Source organism: Tamandua tetradactyla, chromosome 1, assembly GCF_023851605.1.
Source record: "Tamandua tetradactyla isolate mTamTet1 chromosome 1, mTamTet1.pri, whole genome shotgun sequence".
In the NCBI taxonomy this organism is placed as follows: Eukaryota; Metazoa; Chordata; class Mammalia; order Pilosa; family Myrmecophagidae; genus Tamandua; species Tamandua tetradactyla.
The window spans coordinates 163,060,733-163,077,670 of NC_135327.1; the positions used below are offsets into that span (position 1 = coordinate 163,060,733).

The 16,938-nt window shown below is 35.6% G+C and overlaps 1 protein-coding gene across 15 annotated transcripts in view; it reads right to left on the minus strand.

Annotated features, from left to right (window-relative positions):
- The window catches only part of CADPS2 (calcium dependent secretion activator 2), a 617,203-nt gene that overhangs the window by 98,912 nt on the left and 501,353 nt on the right, over window positions 1-16,938 (minus strand). For 12 of the 15 annotated variants that reach the window (XM_077120033.1, XM_077119365.1, XM_077119348.1 and 9 more), the window contains one exon: window positions 15,654-15,674. The exons of the other annotated variants lie outside the window; for them this stretch is intronic. In XM_077120033.1, coding sequence (XP_076976148.1) covers window positions 15,654-15,674 — 21 coding nt within the window. The remainder of the gene's footprint in view (window positions 1-15,653; window positions 15,675-16,938) is intronic. 15 annotated transcript variants of the gene reach the window in all.

Genomic DNA, 16,938 nt, shown 5'->3' on the forward strand with positions numbered 1-16,938 from the left:
ATTTAGATTCAGAACCATCAGAATAATTTCAATAATAGTAACTACCATGCCAATACTCAATTATATTAAGGTCTTCAGTGTCTTCAATTTCATGCCTATTCCTTTTTGTCTCCTAGTTACTATTAACTAAAATAGCCTTTCCAAATATTCATGCAGAAAAGGAGGCACTATGCCTACACATTCATATCCTCCCTTGTCATTTTAACTTTTCCCATTCTCAAGGAGAAAATCTGCCCATCAACAATGGGGGATACAGGAAAGGCAGTGTCCAATGAGCCAATGGAGTCAAGACAGTCTGCTCAGGAATGAGTAACGGGAAAAGTGAAAGGGATTCTAGAGGCTTGTTGGGTGGCAAGCTGAGGGATAAATAGAAGTTTCTTAGAAACAGTGACTACAATATGAAACAGTGTTTGAAAAGATTTGCAGCTTTGGGTCATAAAGAAAAAAAAATAGCCAAAAGATTTTTATGTGTGCATGTAGCTTATGTTTGATTTGGCACATAATCAAAACCTGCTAAAGCATCCAAGTCATGGACTAGAAGTGATGACACATTGATGCAAAGATACGGAGGGAGTCTCCTAGTCGGACAACTATAAAGCCCAGGGGTAGAAAGTAGGGATGGGCTTAGTGCCATCTTGAATCTTTCTAAAGCTTTAATGTCCTGGGTCTACCAGCCACTCTGAATGTGTATTTATAAGTTTCTCCTTTAAAATAAAAAACATCTGGCATTACAAATCTTCAATCAGGCGTTCTAGTTTAGTGCTTGAAGCTATGTGGCCACTTATCTATGGCTTACAAGCAATGCACCTTCCTTAATTTCCAAAACTATTTCATCTGTGAAGGCTTTGAGTACTTACAAACCCTGTTGAGAAATAAAGACATAGGAATCTGTCAGCTTGAATTACTCTGATTTTGTCCTATGGGGAAAGACTTTTTAATACATCTAAACTGCCTGGATTAACAAGGTGATGCAGGAGACACACTGCTATATGTCACTTGGTTTATCTGTTGACACATGTTAGTAAATAAATGAGGGGGTCACCAATCAGTTGCTATCAAACTGACTTTAAAGAATGACAGATTCTACAAAATTCCCCATGAAAGGAAGAAAGCTTGTTATTTCCAGACTGAAGTTATCTGTGAATCACATTCCATATGAAAGTAAAAAAAAAAAAAAAAAAAATAGAAACAAAATACAGTGTCAAGTGAACTGAGCACACTGACATCTTTTTTGAGACCTTTTAGGGAACAGGTGTTGAACACTTGAAATGAGATTTCCATTCATCTTGAGAGCAAGGAGATAAGATTATAGCAAGAGCTATTCAGAATGTTACAGATCATGGCTCAGGGAATACTCTCCAGTAAGGGGCACTCCAAAGGAGACATTATACAAATGTTTTGCTTTCTCAGGAGATGCTTATGTTCTCTCTACATCACCACATATGAAAAATTTGTCTGGAAGACAAATAGTCATCAGAGAGATTCTCGAATATCATAGGATCATTTTTTCAAGATCCCGAGGACTCTGGGATATATTCAATTAAGTATTCCTGATGCATTATCCTGTCTAGTTGCCCCATGTTATTTTATGAATCATTTTCTTTCTTTTGAAGTGTTCTTTATGAATCAAGATGATGATGCATGGAACTTTCATGGCATCACTTCAATGTCGGAGAAGCAGTTCTCATGCATAAATGGTTGGCTACATTTGTAGGTAGACAATGAAGTAACTAAAATGGAACATGCTATTTTTCTAAGGAAATTAAAACAATTCTAGTTCAACTCAAATTAAACAAACTTGGAAAAATAACCTAGGAAGAGAATACCTGGGCTCTAACTGAAACTCTACAAAAGTTTCATGTACTAAGTTTTCTTTCCTGAAACCTATAACCTCCAGAGGATTCCTAGGCCAAATGAGTTCTGAATCCCAGAGGGATCAGCCTCTCTAAGAATATCAAATAATTCCATCTCCCTATTCTATAATGCTGACACCAAATATCAACATGAAAAAGAATGGGCATAGCCCAAAGACCTTTATAGATTGGGAGTAGGATCAAAGAGAAAGAGGAGGTATAACAAAAAAGATAGGATTTAAGAAACTAGCATGACTGCTGAATCACTATAATGATATTTCTTTTGCTTCCAGTGCTTTGGAGCAGCTAGAAGGAAAAACCTGAAAATTTGGAATGGTAATCCATGCCAAACTTGAAATCTGTTCTGTAACTACTTGTTAAAATGTATTTTGAAAATTATTGCTTTTTTTTTGTACATATGTTATATTTCACAAGAAAAAACATTAAAAAAATCAGTTGGAGAAAGTTAAAACAGATAAAATACTAAATTTATTGTGGTATAAATTTAGATGAAATGTTAAAATTTATTTTGTGAGAGAACATATGCCATGAAAAATTAAATGATATCACTCTTTTAGGTATTTCATAAACACTGATTGTTAAAAGGACTTATATTTTCATTCATTTAACAAATATGTAGGGATGACAGCCAGGTGTAAGTCTACAAACAATTCATCAGGGTTAAAAAGAAGAGTAAGATGTAGTGATTACCTCAATAAGCTATCAACATTCAGGACACAGAAAATAACTGATGGCTGTAAGGCAGTACTATCTAGGTATGGAAGTGTCACCTGGAAGTGGTGACACTGAATTAAGTCTAAAATGAGGAGACATCAGCAACTGGGGAGAAATCCAGGTAGCAGGAATAGGATGAAGTTGGTAGAGAACAACAAGCAGTTTGGTACTGGTGAAACATCAATCTGAGGACTTTCTAAGAGATAAGGATGGGAGGATAAGTGGAAAGAGTCTGGACTTACCTCGTGTGGAAGGCAGAGAGTCACTGGGGTGTTTTCAGAATTAGTCTTGAACTAAATAGTATTTTAGATAGCACTCTGGTGTGTTGGGTGGATTAGGAGTTGATAAGAATGGAGATAGGGAGAGCAGTTAGAAAGCTACTGATACAGTTCAGACAAGAGATGATGAACAACAATAGCAGTAGGAAAGGGGAGGAGACGACAAATTTAAAAAAATAAGACAAGTGTCAGTACACGGGCAGGTTTGTATGGTTGACTGGTTGTGGAGGAGGGTGAAAGAGGAGTCTACAATGCTTTGGAGATTTCTAAAACTGGAAAAGGGTAGATGGTTATGGGAAGGAGGGAGATGATTTCTTATTGGGTCATACTGCTTTGAAGTGTCTGTACATGAGATGTCCAGATGGAAATCAGTAAGAAACTAGACATGAGTCTGATGGCTAAGACGTAGGACTGAGCCAATTATAAAGATAGAGGTCAGCGTTAAAATGATGACGTGGGTGAAATCACTCAGAGACTGTACAGAGTCAAAGAGGAGTCAGCAGAAGAGACTGAAAAAGATAGTCAAAGAAATGGGAAAGAAAACTAGGTAAATGAGGTGCAATAGAATCTGAGGAAGTAGAGCATTTCACAGAAGGAATGATCAATTGTGCCAAAGGCAGAATGGCTCTGTAAGACTGAAAAATAAGTTGTGTGTCTAAGAATTCAAATGCAGAGAACTGGGTTAATCATATTCCTCAGGTAAGCATACTATTATTATTTTGTTCATGCCTGTCCCCTCTCTTTTACTTGCCCACTCTTCAGGAGGCAATCATTTAATGTATTTCATGTGTTTCTTTCATTGCGTTCTGGATAAGACATAGCCTTGTTTAGAGGTATGTATTTTTACATATTCGTAGTAATAGAGACACTTGCATCGCTTCTGAAGAGCAATCTTATTTAGTCACAATAAGTATATAGTACACCCTGTGACCCTGGAGCTTAACTTCTGGCTATATATTCTTAGGACCAACAATAAGTAGTATTACGACGAGAAGCACATGAGGCCACCTATATCCCACCAACACTTGACATTTTCCAATCTTGTGGATGAAAAGTGATTTCTCTTCATTGTTTAAATTTTCATTTCTCTATCAATACTGTTACGTTTGAGCATGTTTTCATATGTTTGTTAATATGTTCATATCCCTTGCCCATTTTTCTACTGAGGGTCCTATTGTTGCTATAAATCTGTACAAGTTCTTTGACATTAATTTTGATTTATTTTAAACATTAAAAATATCATCTCCCATGAATCTATCTGCTAACTTGGTTGACATTGTGCTTCATCAACTACAAATTCTTATTTCTATTGTTATGAAATTTTTGCCTCATGCCTTGTGCTTTTAAATTTTGTCCAAGTATACTCTCTCTACGTCACACAGACATTTTCTTCATTGCATTAAGGTCTCCAATCTTTCTAGAGACTTTTTTTATTGACTTAGTTATTCAGTATTCTGTATCCTACCATTTAAATTTTAAGTTAAATTTATTGAATTCTTAAAAAAATGGAATTTTGATGGACATTGCATTGAATTTACAGATTAATTTGGCATCTGAAAAAAATTCAGCACAATTCCTTGATTAAAACACTCAGAAAAAGAGGAAAAGAAGGAAACAGCCTCATCATGGTAAAGGTCATATATGAAAAACCTACAGCTATAGATATCCTCAATAGTGAAAGACTGAAAGCTTTCCCCTCTAAGATCAGGAACAAGACAAAGATGCCCACTGTCACCATGGTTAGTCACCTTTGTACTGGAAGTTCTTTCTAGAGCCTAAGGCAAGAAAAAGAAATAAAACACATCCAAATATGAAGAAGTAAAACTTTCCTTATAGATAACACAATCCTATATATAGAAAATCTTAAAAAACATCCATAACAAAGCTCCTAGAACTAATAAATTCAGCAAAATGGTGGGGTATAAACTTGACAGGCAAAATTAGTAATGTTTCTATAAATTAGCAATGAATAATCTGAAAAGGATGAAGAAAAAAATTCCATTTACAATAACTGAAAGAATAAAATATCTAGGAATAAATCTAACCAAGGATGTAAAGGACTTATACACAGAGAACTAAAAAACATTGCTAAAAGAAATCAAAGAAGACCTAAATAAATGGAAGGATATCCTACGTTCATGGGATAGAAAGCTAAATATTAAGAGATCAGTTATGCTCAAAGCAATTTACACAGTCAACATAATCCCAATAAAAATGGAAAGGCCAATTTTCAAATTTATATGGAATGATAAGGGACCCTGCACAGAAAAAGCCATCCCAGAGTAATGTACAATACAAGGAGTGAAGCCTAAGTTAAACCATGGGCTATAATTAATTGTACAATTATAAAAATGTGCTGTCATCAATTGTAACAAATATACAACACTAATGTAAGGTGTTACATATAGTTGGGTATATGGGAAATCTATATATATATTTTTAACTTTTTTATGGTATTGTATAACATATATACAAAGCAAAGAAATAAAAAAGCAATAGTTTTCAAAGAACTTTTCAACAGGTGGTTATAGGACAGATCACAGAGTTTGTCATGGACTACCGTACGATCCTCTCATATTTTCCCTTCTAGCTGCTCCAGAATATAGGAGACTAGAGGGCTTATATATTTTTTATCACCACAATCGACTTTTTCCCCTTGTTTTTTGGTGAAAAACAACATATATACAAAAAAGCTATAAATTTCAAAGCACAGCACCACAATTAGTTGTAGAACATATTTCAGAGTTTGATATGAGTTACACTTCCACAATTTTAGGTTTTGACTTCTAGCTGCTCTAAGATACTGGAGACTAAAAGAGATATCAATTTAACGATTCAGCATTCATATTCATTTGTTTCTATGTAACTCCACCATCACCTTTGATCTTTCTTTAGGGTTGTTTGGGCTATGGCAATTCTAAATTTTTGATACTGGAAGGGTCTGTCATTAATTTGGGGTATGGAGATGGAACTATCTGATGTTCTGGAGAGGCTGGACTGTTTCAGGACTTATCTGGACCAGGGACCCAGATGTGGAGGTTGTAGGTTTCTGGAAAGTTACTCTAGTGCATGGAAGCCTTGTAGAATCTTATATATTGTCCTAGGTGTTCTTCAGAATTGGCTGGAATGGTCCTGGTTGGGGGTTGGCAGGTTACAATAGGTAGCAAGGTCTAAGTGAAGCTTGCGCAAAAGCAACCCCCAGAATAACCTCTCGGCTCTATTTGATCTCTTGGCTACTGATACCTTATTAATTACACTTCTTTTCCCCTGGGAAATTTATATTTTAAGTCTGATTTTTCTGTAAACCTAAAAAAAGCTAAAACAAACAAACAAACAAAACTTGATAGTGCTCACCTGCAAAGTCAACTGGGTCTCTGATAACTATTTCAATTTTTTTTTAAAGCTTATTGCCTAATTCAATGTTCATGTTTTGTGCTTTCATTTTGCTCACACATGATTTTTCCATTTGTATTGAAGTTTTTTCTAGATGTATCGATTTTAACTTGGTTTCCAATTTTATTTATACTTGTTGATGACACTCTTCCGTCGTTTCCTATGTTATGTTTCTAGTTTTTTCCTTCATACTCTATTCACATTTTTTCTTAATCAGTCTGATAGAAGTCTATCACACTTTATTTTTATTCAATTCTATTTCTAGTCTCCCTATCACTTAGCTTTTCCTTTTGTATTGTCTACTTATTTCTCTTTCTCTGCTGCCCTTATTCTGATGCCTATGTCTCTGAAAATTTCTTCACCTATATTCTTCCTGGATCCTATCTAATGTAGCTTACCAAACAAATTATATTCAAACCCAATATTTCTATTTGGTTTTTATGGCTTTTGTTCCTGCACCACATCCTTAGTAATAATCAGTATCTTCCTATATCTCCTTGAGAAATTTATTATGCTCAATTTAAATTTTTGCTCCATTGGTTTAAGACGGCGTCTACTGTTTCATTTGTTGTCTTTTATAAGGGTTGTTCTAGTTTGCTAGCTGCTGGAATGCAATATATCAGAAACAGAATGGCTTTCAAAAAGGGGAATTTAATAAGTTGCTAGTTCACAGTTCTAAGGCCAAGAAAATGTCCCAATTACAACAAGTCTATAGAAATGTCCAATCAAAGGCATCCAGGTAAAGATACCTTGGTTCAAGAAGGCCAATGAAGTTCAGGGTTTCTCTCTAGTGAGAAGGCACATGGCGATCACAATCAGAGTTTCTCTCTCATCTGGAAAGGCACTTGGTCAACATGGTCACAGTTCCTCTCTCATCTGGAGGGCCACGTGGTGAACACGGCATCATCTGCTAGCTTCTCTCCTAGCTTCCTGTTTCATGAAGCTCCCTGGGAGGCATTTTCCTTCTTCATTTCCAAACGTCACTGGCTGGTGGACTCTGCTTCTCATGGCTGCATTGTTCTCTGCTCTCTCAGAATCTTCTTCATTCTCTAAAATGTTTCCTCTTTTATAGGACTCCAGAAACTTCTCGAGACCCACCCAAATGGGTGGAGACATGTCGTCACCTAATCCAGCTTAACAACCACTCTTGATTAAATCGCATCTCCAGGGAGATGATCTGATTATAGTTTCAAACATATAGTATTGAATAGGGATTATTCTGCCATTTTATGAAATGGAATTTTGATTGAAACATGGCTTTTCTAGGGTCCATACATCCTTTCAAACCAGCACAGGGGTGAAACTGTCTGGATGCCTAGTTACCTTGGCTTGCAAGTTTGTAATCTTTGGGAGGTATCAGTTATCTTGGTTGGAACTGAATATTGAGAAAGGAATGATGGGCAGGCTCTTGTTTGTGTACCTTGCAGGGAGTCTGATGAGACAGGACCTCAGCTTTAGCACTGAGAGCCCCAGGCAACACAAACCCAAACTCTCAATTTCCTTTGGCTACCAGTCTGTTACGCAACTCCTCTGGAGAGGAATTGACCTTTCATCTATTGGTTTCAATGTAGCAGCACTGGGACAATAGCCTTTTTGGGTTGTATTCCACTAGGTTTGGTTTTGCATACAGAGGGGTGAAAGAGTGACTGACTGAAGATGGCTGAGTCCATTCCTGTTTTTAATTTATTGCAGCAGAGCTGGGACCTGTTCTCATATAATCCCAATACTAGTGCCCTGGACTACTACTGTCAGTTCCAATGGCAAAAGGTAAGGAATTGATTGTTCCAAGGGAAAAGCAAGAGCAGAATTTACACAGTTTCCTCTCCTTGGAAGAGGCCAATCTGACAAGGCTACATACTGTTTGATTCCAACTATATGGCATTCTGGAAAAAAAAAAAAGAAGCAAAAGTATAGAAGCAGTAAAAAAATCAGTGGTTGTCAGAGGTTCAGTGTGGAGGTGTAGAGTATGGGGGGTAGGAAGAGAGGGAAGAATAGGTGGAGCACAAGGGATTTTTAGGGCAGTAAAACTATTTTGTATGAAACTGTAATTGCAGATATATGAAATTATGCATTTGTCAAAAACCTATCAGCCTTTTTAAAAGGCCTACTCTTGAGTCTATAAATCCTTGGTTTTCACAAAGATTTTACTTATTGAAACATGTAGACTTTTCTAGAAGTTATATATTTTTTACCTTTAGCTTGATTAATTCATTGCTCTATCATTATGATATGTTAATCTTAGACTACAGGTTAAATTTAAAATTTAAATGATTTTGGAAATATCACTTTACAATCAGTAAAATCACTCAGTTAGCTCTTTTCTTTGAAATATTTCACCAATTTATCATTTTCCTTAGTTTTTTCTTTTGAGTATGACAGTTTAAGGCATACAGAAAGCAGACAGGAGAATATAACAGACATTGTCTATATTTTGCCATACTTGCTTCATCTGATTGTTCTGGCTAAAGCATTTTAAAGTAGGTTTCACAGCATGATTTTTAAAAAAATAAGGATATTTTTGTCATAACTATAATACCATTACAACTTAATAAATAAAAATCTCCCCCAAATCATCTAATGCCCAGTTCACATTCACATATCCTCAACTGCTACCACAAGTTCTTTCATTACAAGTTTGTCAAACCAGCATCCAAAGACCAAATATTGCATTTATTGATATGCCCCAAAAGTCGCAGTTAATCTAGAATAGTCTCCAATCTCATCACTTTTTTCTCATAATAATGACTTATTGAAGAAAGTAGGCAGCTCTCCTATAGAATATCAATTTGCATCCTTTTTTTTTTTTTTTTGGGTGCATGGTCCCAGTTTACATCTTTATAAGTGAAGCTAAACAGTTTTCCATGCACTTGGTATCATAATGTAAACAGCTTGTGCATGTCTTTTGTCCACTTATCTATAGAGGTAGTTTTTCTTATGACAATGAAACATTACTTGTTAAGCATATTTAATTCAATTTTTAAATACTGGGCTTTTTCTGAAATTCTTTTCCTTTATTTTTCTCTGCTGTCCTGTTTAAAAATTAAGAAAATTATGCACTATAAATTTGTTAAATATTTTCTTCTGATTATTGCTGATATATCTTAATATTATTTTGGTTATGCTTATTTTGTATCTGACTATAAGAAAGCTTCCTTCTACTTTTCCTCTCGCTGCACCATACCTGAGGCTACTATAAACCCACAATAGACAGATTAGTGAGATTAGAAGCCAAACCTCCATGGATTGAAAAGTGAAGTGAAGGTGAGGTTATTCACTATTCTTTGGATGGCAGCTGGAAGGAGGTATACCGCTCAGGGGAAGACATTTTTTAAGGTGATACCATGGTGGATCAGAAAAGAGAATGAAGTATAAGCCACAGGAGAAAGAAATGATACATAAGGAGCAAGATCTATCCAGGAAGAGGTGGGCAGAATGGGGATCAATATCACAGGTGGAGAGTAGGCCTTGAAGAGGAAGAAATCTTCATGCTTTGATACTGAGGATATGGCTAGGTGTGGATGTAGGTACGTTTGTAGGTAAAGAGCTCAACAGCTGAGGCCTGGCTTGCTTACAAGGTTGAAAGGAAGTGACTGGCTTCAAATACCTTAACATAGGAATCATTACAATTTAAGATTAAGTTCCTACAATAAACTGAACTGAAGAGGTAATATTGTTCAAGATCAGATCAAGTTTCCATAAATAAATAGATAGATAGATAGAGAGAGAGAGAGTGAGTGTGACTCACTGACAAAGAGACTGTAGACTAAGGGAAATGTGCTACTTGTTTCAGCCACAGAACATCTCAGCAGAAGCTTGACAGATCATTCAGTGCTGGTGAGATTAATTCCAGTTTAAGGGGTGGAAAACCAAAGGCAGAATGCAGTAGAACAGTGCTCAGTCAACAACTGATTTAAATATAGTAACAAATGTTTTCCCAGAGTTAAACTCAGATAAATTATGGAGGATATTAAAGGAATGCAGATTCAGAACCAATTTTACAGAATAAAGAGCTATGCCCATTAATATCTGTGATTCGTCTATGGTGGGCAGAGACCCAGTCCTTTCCATTGGTCAGCATAGCTGTGGGTAGTGAGTGTAGAGGGTCTGAGTGTTTCAAGCACTGCTATCATGTTACCTGTGTACAGGGTGCTTTTTGTGTCCTCATTTGACTTTTCCCTTGATTTGTTTCATGAAATGTTGCGTGATTCAAATGTTCACTTGGTTTGCTGCATGCAAGGGCCTACTGTGCAATGGAACAACAGACTTTTCTTTATTAAGCTAAATGAAGGTACACTTAAAGTGTTAAAGCATATGGAAAGCCCCATCAGACATGAGCAAATAATGCCTTCATTTGTCCCTCCTAGTCAATAATCTTTGCAACCCCTGTTTATTATGCCCCCAAACATCTCTTGATGTACATAGGGATTAATTTCAACAGTGTCATGAGCTAGCGTGAACACACATTATATCTTATGAGGTTGTTTTCTTATGTGGCTAGCCAGGTAAAGGGAGAAAACTGGACTCAAATAAACATTCTGGAAATCCTCATTCATTCCAGATTAGATGTGGAAAAGGCCACGTGAATTATACTACTTACATGGTACTTAAGGAAAAATACTTTCTTGTGCATACTTTCTTGTGTATACATTTAATACAATCAGGCTAACTGTGTGGCCAAGAAGTGTCTTAATGATACACAATGCAATATACTGATAAGAACATAATGATACAAACAGTTAAAAATTAACATTTCGACAATTATATTAGATAATTTATATATATATATATTATATAGATAATAAGATATATTAGATAATTAGATAATATATTAGATAAGCAAAGTAATTTATGGCTATCAAAAAAATTTGTCTTCTTAGGTTATTTAAACAGTGCACTAACCATCTAAAAATACTCAATACTCAAAGTTTTTCTTTATATATAATACAAAATAAATTTATATTTCATCCCTATCCAGATAAACACAAATTAGTATAGTTCAGACAATGAATTTTCATTATATGTCTACATATTTCCCTACAGATTGAAAACTTTAACAGGTTTATATAGTTTTCTGAAGTATTCTAAAGAAAAAGACAGTAAGTCATTTCTTTGTTTTCAAGCCAGAAATTGTATCTATTGATGTGTCCCTAAACAGTAGGTGACTCAGAAGCAGAATTGGTCACAGGGGTTTTACTTTCAGGCCAAGGTCCCATCATGCAAACTATATAACCCAAAAGAAGCCAGATGGAAATTCCCTAATTACTTGTTGGATTCTTTTTAGTGTGAGAATTCTCTTTCTTTTAATATATAAATTACCTTCTGTAAAGTGTCAGTACTTATGGGAATGTAAAATTTAAGGTCTAAATATTGAGATTTTAGAAAAACCTCAATTCACGGTAACATATGCTCAAAAATTTAACACAAATTTATAAGGAAACAGTTTTTATGATAGAAAATTGTTATATTATCCTAGAATACTGGTAAAAAATTATTCACTGCTAACAAAAGCCCTTTTCATTAACTGTGTAGTTTTCAAATACGCAATTTCTGTGTCACTGTTAAGACTCTTAGGCAGAACAGATTTTATTTATTTTATTATTTATTACTACACTCTGACAATGGAGTGCTAAATTAAAATGCCACCCAGATGGTAAGCACATCCTAATGACGTAAGGAGTGCCACAGAGCAACTTTTCCTCTTAAAGAAAGTAAGCACCATGGCCCTCTGGGAAACCATCTCTAGCCTGTTCAACTGAGATAGAAAATGAGAGCACTTGGGGTTAGACCTGGGGACCTGGCAACCAGAGGGCTGAGAAAGATTGTCATTGCACAAAGACTGCCTGTTCATTCCATGCTACCTTTTGTTTAGGGTACCTTTACACTTGCAGATTTACAATAAGCTTATATACTAAATCTATGCATCAGGGCATAGGTCACCAGCAAGCCATAAGGAACAGTTTCCACTCTCATCCTAAGTCTAGTTTATAGATGGTCCCTCTGCTATTGATAGCCCAATAACTCTGTGTCAGTACAATAAATGTCTTCATTTATTCAATAAATCACTGCTGATTACTTGATATCTGTCAGGCACTTTTCTTGGTACTGGAGATTTAACAGTTATCAAAGACAAAAGCCCTGCTCTCACGGAACTAACATTCTAGAAAAATAAGTAGGTTACTGCATGTTAGATGATGATAAGTGCAGTGGAGAAAAACACAACAGGGAAGGGGCAGACACATTCTGGGGAGGGAAGTGGGTTACACATTTTAAATTACTTTCAATACTTGACATCCTGAGATCAGTTAGGGAAAATAGACAAGAGGATTCAGATTCTGGAGTCTAATTTTAGCCTTTGCTCGCCCTGCGCTGTCCCACTCAGCAGTCACTGGTCTTAGTGGTTACTGAGTATTTTGAAAGTGGTTGTCTTAATTGGGATGTGCTGTGAGTGCAAAATACGTACCAGATTTCCATGGCATAGTGTGAGAAAAGAATGTAAAATATTTCTTTAATAATTCTGAATATTAATTACATGTTGAAATGATAATGTTTTAGATATACTAAATAAAATAGAATAAATTATTAAAACTAACTTTACCTATTCCTTTTTTTTTTTTACATGGGTAGGCACCGGGAAACGAACCCGGGTCCTCTGGCATGGCAGGTGAGCATTCTTGCCTGCTGAGCCACCGTGGCCCACCCACCTATTCCTTTTTACCTCTTTAATGTAACTACAAGGAAATTAAAACTTAAACTTATGCCTTGTTTTTGTGGTGTGCATCGTATTTCTATGGACAGCAGCATATTGGATGGCCTATAAATAAGTACAGTGGAGTTTGATCCTGTGCATTTGAAATGAATGCAAATTTTACTACTCAAGGTTGCCCACAAAAGGGAGGGAGAAAGCCAGAGGAAGGTAAGAAGGTGGACTGGTAGGTAGGTGGTGGGTTCTAGTCTCCCACTCACTAGCTATGTGAACGGAGACAAGGTGCACGATGTTTCTACTTCAGTTTCCTGAAAAAGTAATAAAATAGCATTTATTAAAAAGGGTTGTGAGGAATGAATAGTTGATATGTGTACTGTGCTTAGAATCATGTCTGGTCCATAAGCATTTACTATTACTATTACACCATCATTATTTTTAGAAAAAGTAGACAGTAAATATTAACTATTGGCTTTGTTATATGGCTGAGATGTTTATCCTAAAATGCCGTAATTTTGAACTGGACAGTTCTGGAGACAGGGCAGCCCGTGGAAAGTGCTTTGTGCTCTGGTATCTGAGAGACATAGGAACAGATCCTAGCTCCACTGAATTTTCATGGCAACAGTATGATCTGTCAAGTTACTAATTTTTTCTGAAGTGCCAGTTACCTCTTCTATAAAATACATATTTTGGAGAGTTATTTAAGAAGCCAATGAAGCAGTGTAAGTGAAAACCAAACCAAACCAAACCAAAATCCCTCAAAAAAACCCTTGGGGGCGTAAGAAGTCAACAGACAACATTATCTAGACAAGTGTTAGGCAGAATTTTCCTCTTTCCCAGATGGAACATACAAAATAAGGAAAATGATAATGCACAACAAGACTACTATTTGAAAATTATTATTAAGTATTTGAGGTCTAACACATACAATTGATCTTCTCATTTTATACAATTTTAAAAGCATCCACAAGAACATTTGCTCCATAACTTTTTAAAAGTAACTTGTTACTAAATGCAACTAATGGACTGCCACTACATTTCCTAAAAATCCATCTTCTGTTACTTCAAAACACTTCAACTGAGATTAGCTTTCCGTTCAATCTACCTAAATCACTGGGATGACACTGATTTCTCTTTCTATACAGCACTTCATTTTAATAAAAGCATTTTTCCTCTAATTGCTGACCGTTAGTGTTGAACAGTGGCATGGATGTTAAATACATGTAAAGGGAAAGCTCCTGCCTAGCAGAAATGAGGTACCTTGGACAACTCCTCTCATCTCCCCTTCTCTAATGGGAATGGGACAACTCCACACAGTACACTGATCCATGTGCTACATGAAAGCACAGTTTGACCCCTTCACATTTCAGAGGGGAAGAAGCAAAGTCTCTGTGGGTTAGGGATCAGGACACCTGACTCTTGTCCCAGCTGGCTGACTTATTTATTTACCATCTATCCTATGACAGTGGGGATACCACTAATAACCTTGGACTTCTTGTCTGTAAACTAGGATTAAACACCAGGAATGTTACAGTGATAAAACATCATAAGAGGCTTTTAAAGTTTGCTAAAGTGTATATGGGATTTACTATCACATCAGGCTGTCATAAGAGGGTATGGTAATAATTTCATATTTTTTCCTAAATATGAAAATTTTCATATGAAAATATGAAAATTTCCTAAACATTTTTCTACAGTGTACTGAGCAATCATCTCTCCCCTTTTTCTGGCTTTGATCGCTTTGTTCCTGACATTTTCTTGCCAAATACTGGAAAATGATTTGAAAAAAAGAAAAGAAAAGAAAAGAAATAGAACTCTTAACAGAAGACTTCTGTTAAAAAAAAAACTCAGGCAAAATTTACCATATAATTTCATACAATATTTGACTCACATGAGAAAACTAGGATTAGAAAGCATCTTCATTTGTCTCTTGCCCTATGTCTTCAGAACTAACTAACCAACAAACCAACCAACTTGCTCCTCCTCTCTGCAGTACCGGAATATCTACTTTGTGTCAGCAGGCACAGGACTGGGTGCCTGGGATGCAATAGTGAACAAGTCAGTAAGAGCTCTGCAAGGGGATGGAGGGGAGACAGGTAGCACAAATAGATAACAGCACATATAGTTTAATTAATTACAATTATGATAACTGGTACAAGAAAAAAGTAATGAAATCTTTTCAAATTCAGAGACCCTAAAAAGAACTCTTTCCCAGCAATTTTCTGGGAATGGGATTTCATAACCTCTGCTCATTGTTGATTAACAACTTTCAAAGGTAAGAACTGCTCACTTTTTATTTGATAGTATTTATGCTTTTTACTCTTATGTTATTTTTCAGGAATGAGAAAGGAAGATGGTTGTCTTTTCTGGGCTCTGATTTGGCAAGAGTTTCCAAATAAGATTAGTATCTAAGCTTAAAACGTAATGCATAATATTACTATTGCCTCAGGTTATTTGCTTTGAATGCACATCAAACAAATATTGCTGAACTTTTACAGGGGCAAATGGCCTATGTTTTTCCCTCAAAGCATTAGTCATAGTTTTGATTTACAAAAAAAGGAAGCATTTTCAATATCACAGTCAAAATTCTCTGGCTAATAGAAGCCTGGAAAAGGAGAGCGCTATTCATCGGTACCAACACAACACACCACCACGTTAGAAATTACGGCATGAGCATGCACAAACACTAATTACCTGTTTCCTTTTCTGCTGGTCCTAAAACACAAGAAAAAAGGATTTAGGAGAAAACAAAACTCTACCCACGTTACTCATACAATGTAGAAAGCCAATCAAGCTAGGTAGCCATTTCCTATTTCTAACTTAAAGTTAATTTTTTTCTTGGGCTCATCCTGGGCATAAAACAATAGCACTTTGTTTCTCAGCTAATGAGAAATCATTTTGTTTTTCTGAAAAGGGACTGCTCAGCAGTCATAACTAACTGGGATTTCAGGAACGATTTTCCAGAATATTCCTACTCTAGATTGGAGATAAAAGACGGTGACTCCAGAAATGGAGATTAGAGTTGGCTCTCCTATAGATTTTTCTCTAACAAAGACTTGTTTTTATGTGAACCAGAGGAATGATTATACCTTTTGGATCACCGGTTGGTTAACAGGCTTGTCTAGCTAATGAATGAAAAGAGCCCCATGGCTGTACAAAAATAAAGTAGGATCCTTATGTATCCATATTAAAATGGACTCTATGATTAGAAAATAACAGAGATTGCTTTACAAAGCAGTATACTTGTATATCTTTTCAGTATTTTTCAAGAAGATAATCACTGAAAATATGAACTAAAATAGACAGTTAAGAACAAAAGAATTTTTACAGTTTTTGTGGATAGGGCTTATAACATTTGTATAAAACAGTATCATGTTTATTGTTTCCACGAACTTTTTTTTGTTGCCAGGTTTGAAAGGTTTTAGTATGTCTATTTTTTATCAGTTCTTTCTATCTGTGTTCGAAACATCTAATATTCCCAAAACATGGAAATTATTTGAATGAGTTTTTGAAACATGAAAACAAAGCTGTTTATCATCCACTTTCCCCAGATGATCTAATATTCATTGCTTTTGCTTGAACACAACATGATATCATAATTAATGATGTTAAACTGGTAACTAAGGGGGTTTCATGTTGTTACTCTCGTGATATAATATTCGTTGCTATAGTGATGAGATGGCTTTTTTGTTAATCACTCAGGAGGTTGGTTATCACATGCTTGTTAGAAAGCTTGACCAGATTTGTAGGAAAAAAAAAGGAATAATAATCATAGCCAATTATAATCAATCTTTTTTCATTGTCCAAATTTGGATAGAACTATCTCAATATCAACTAACTCATAGTTTATAATCCACCAAGTACAATTTTATGCTAAAGTTACAATTTTTTTTTCTCATTGATGGTTTAATTTTAAATGATCCAACATGAATGGCAAACTTTTATCCTAAGTTAATGCTACATGTATTACATGAGCTTG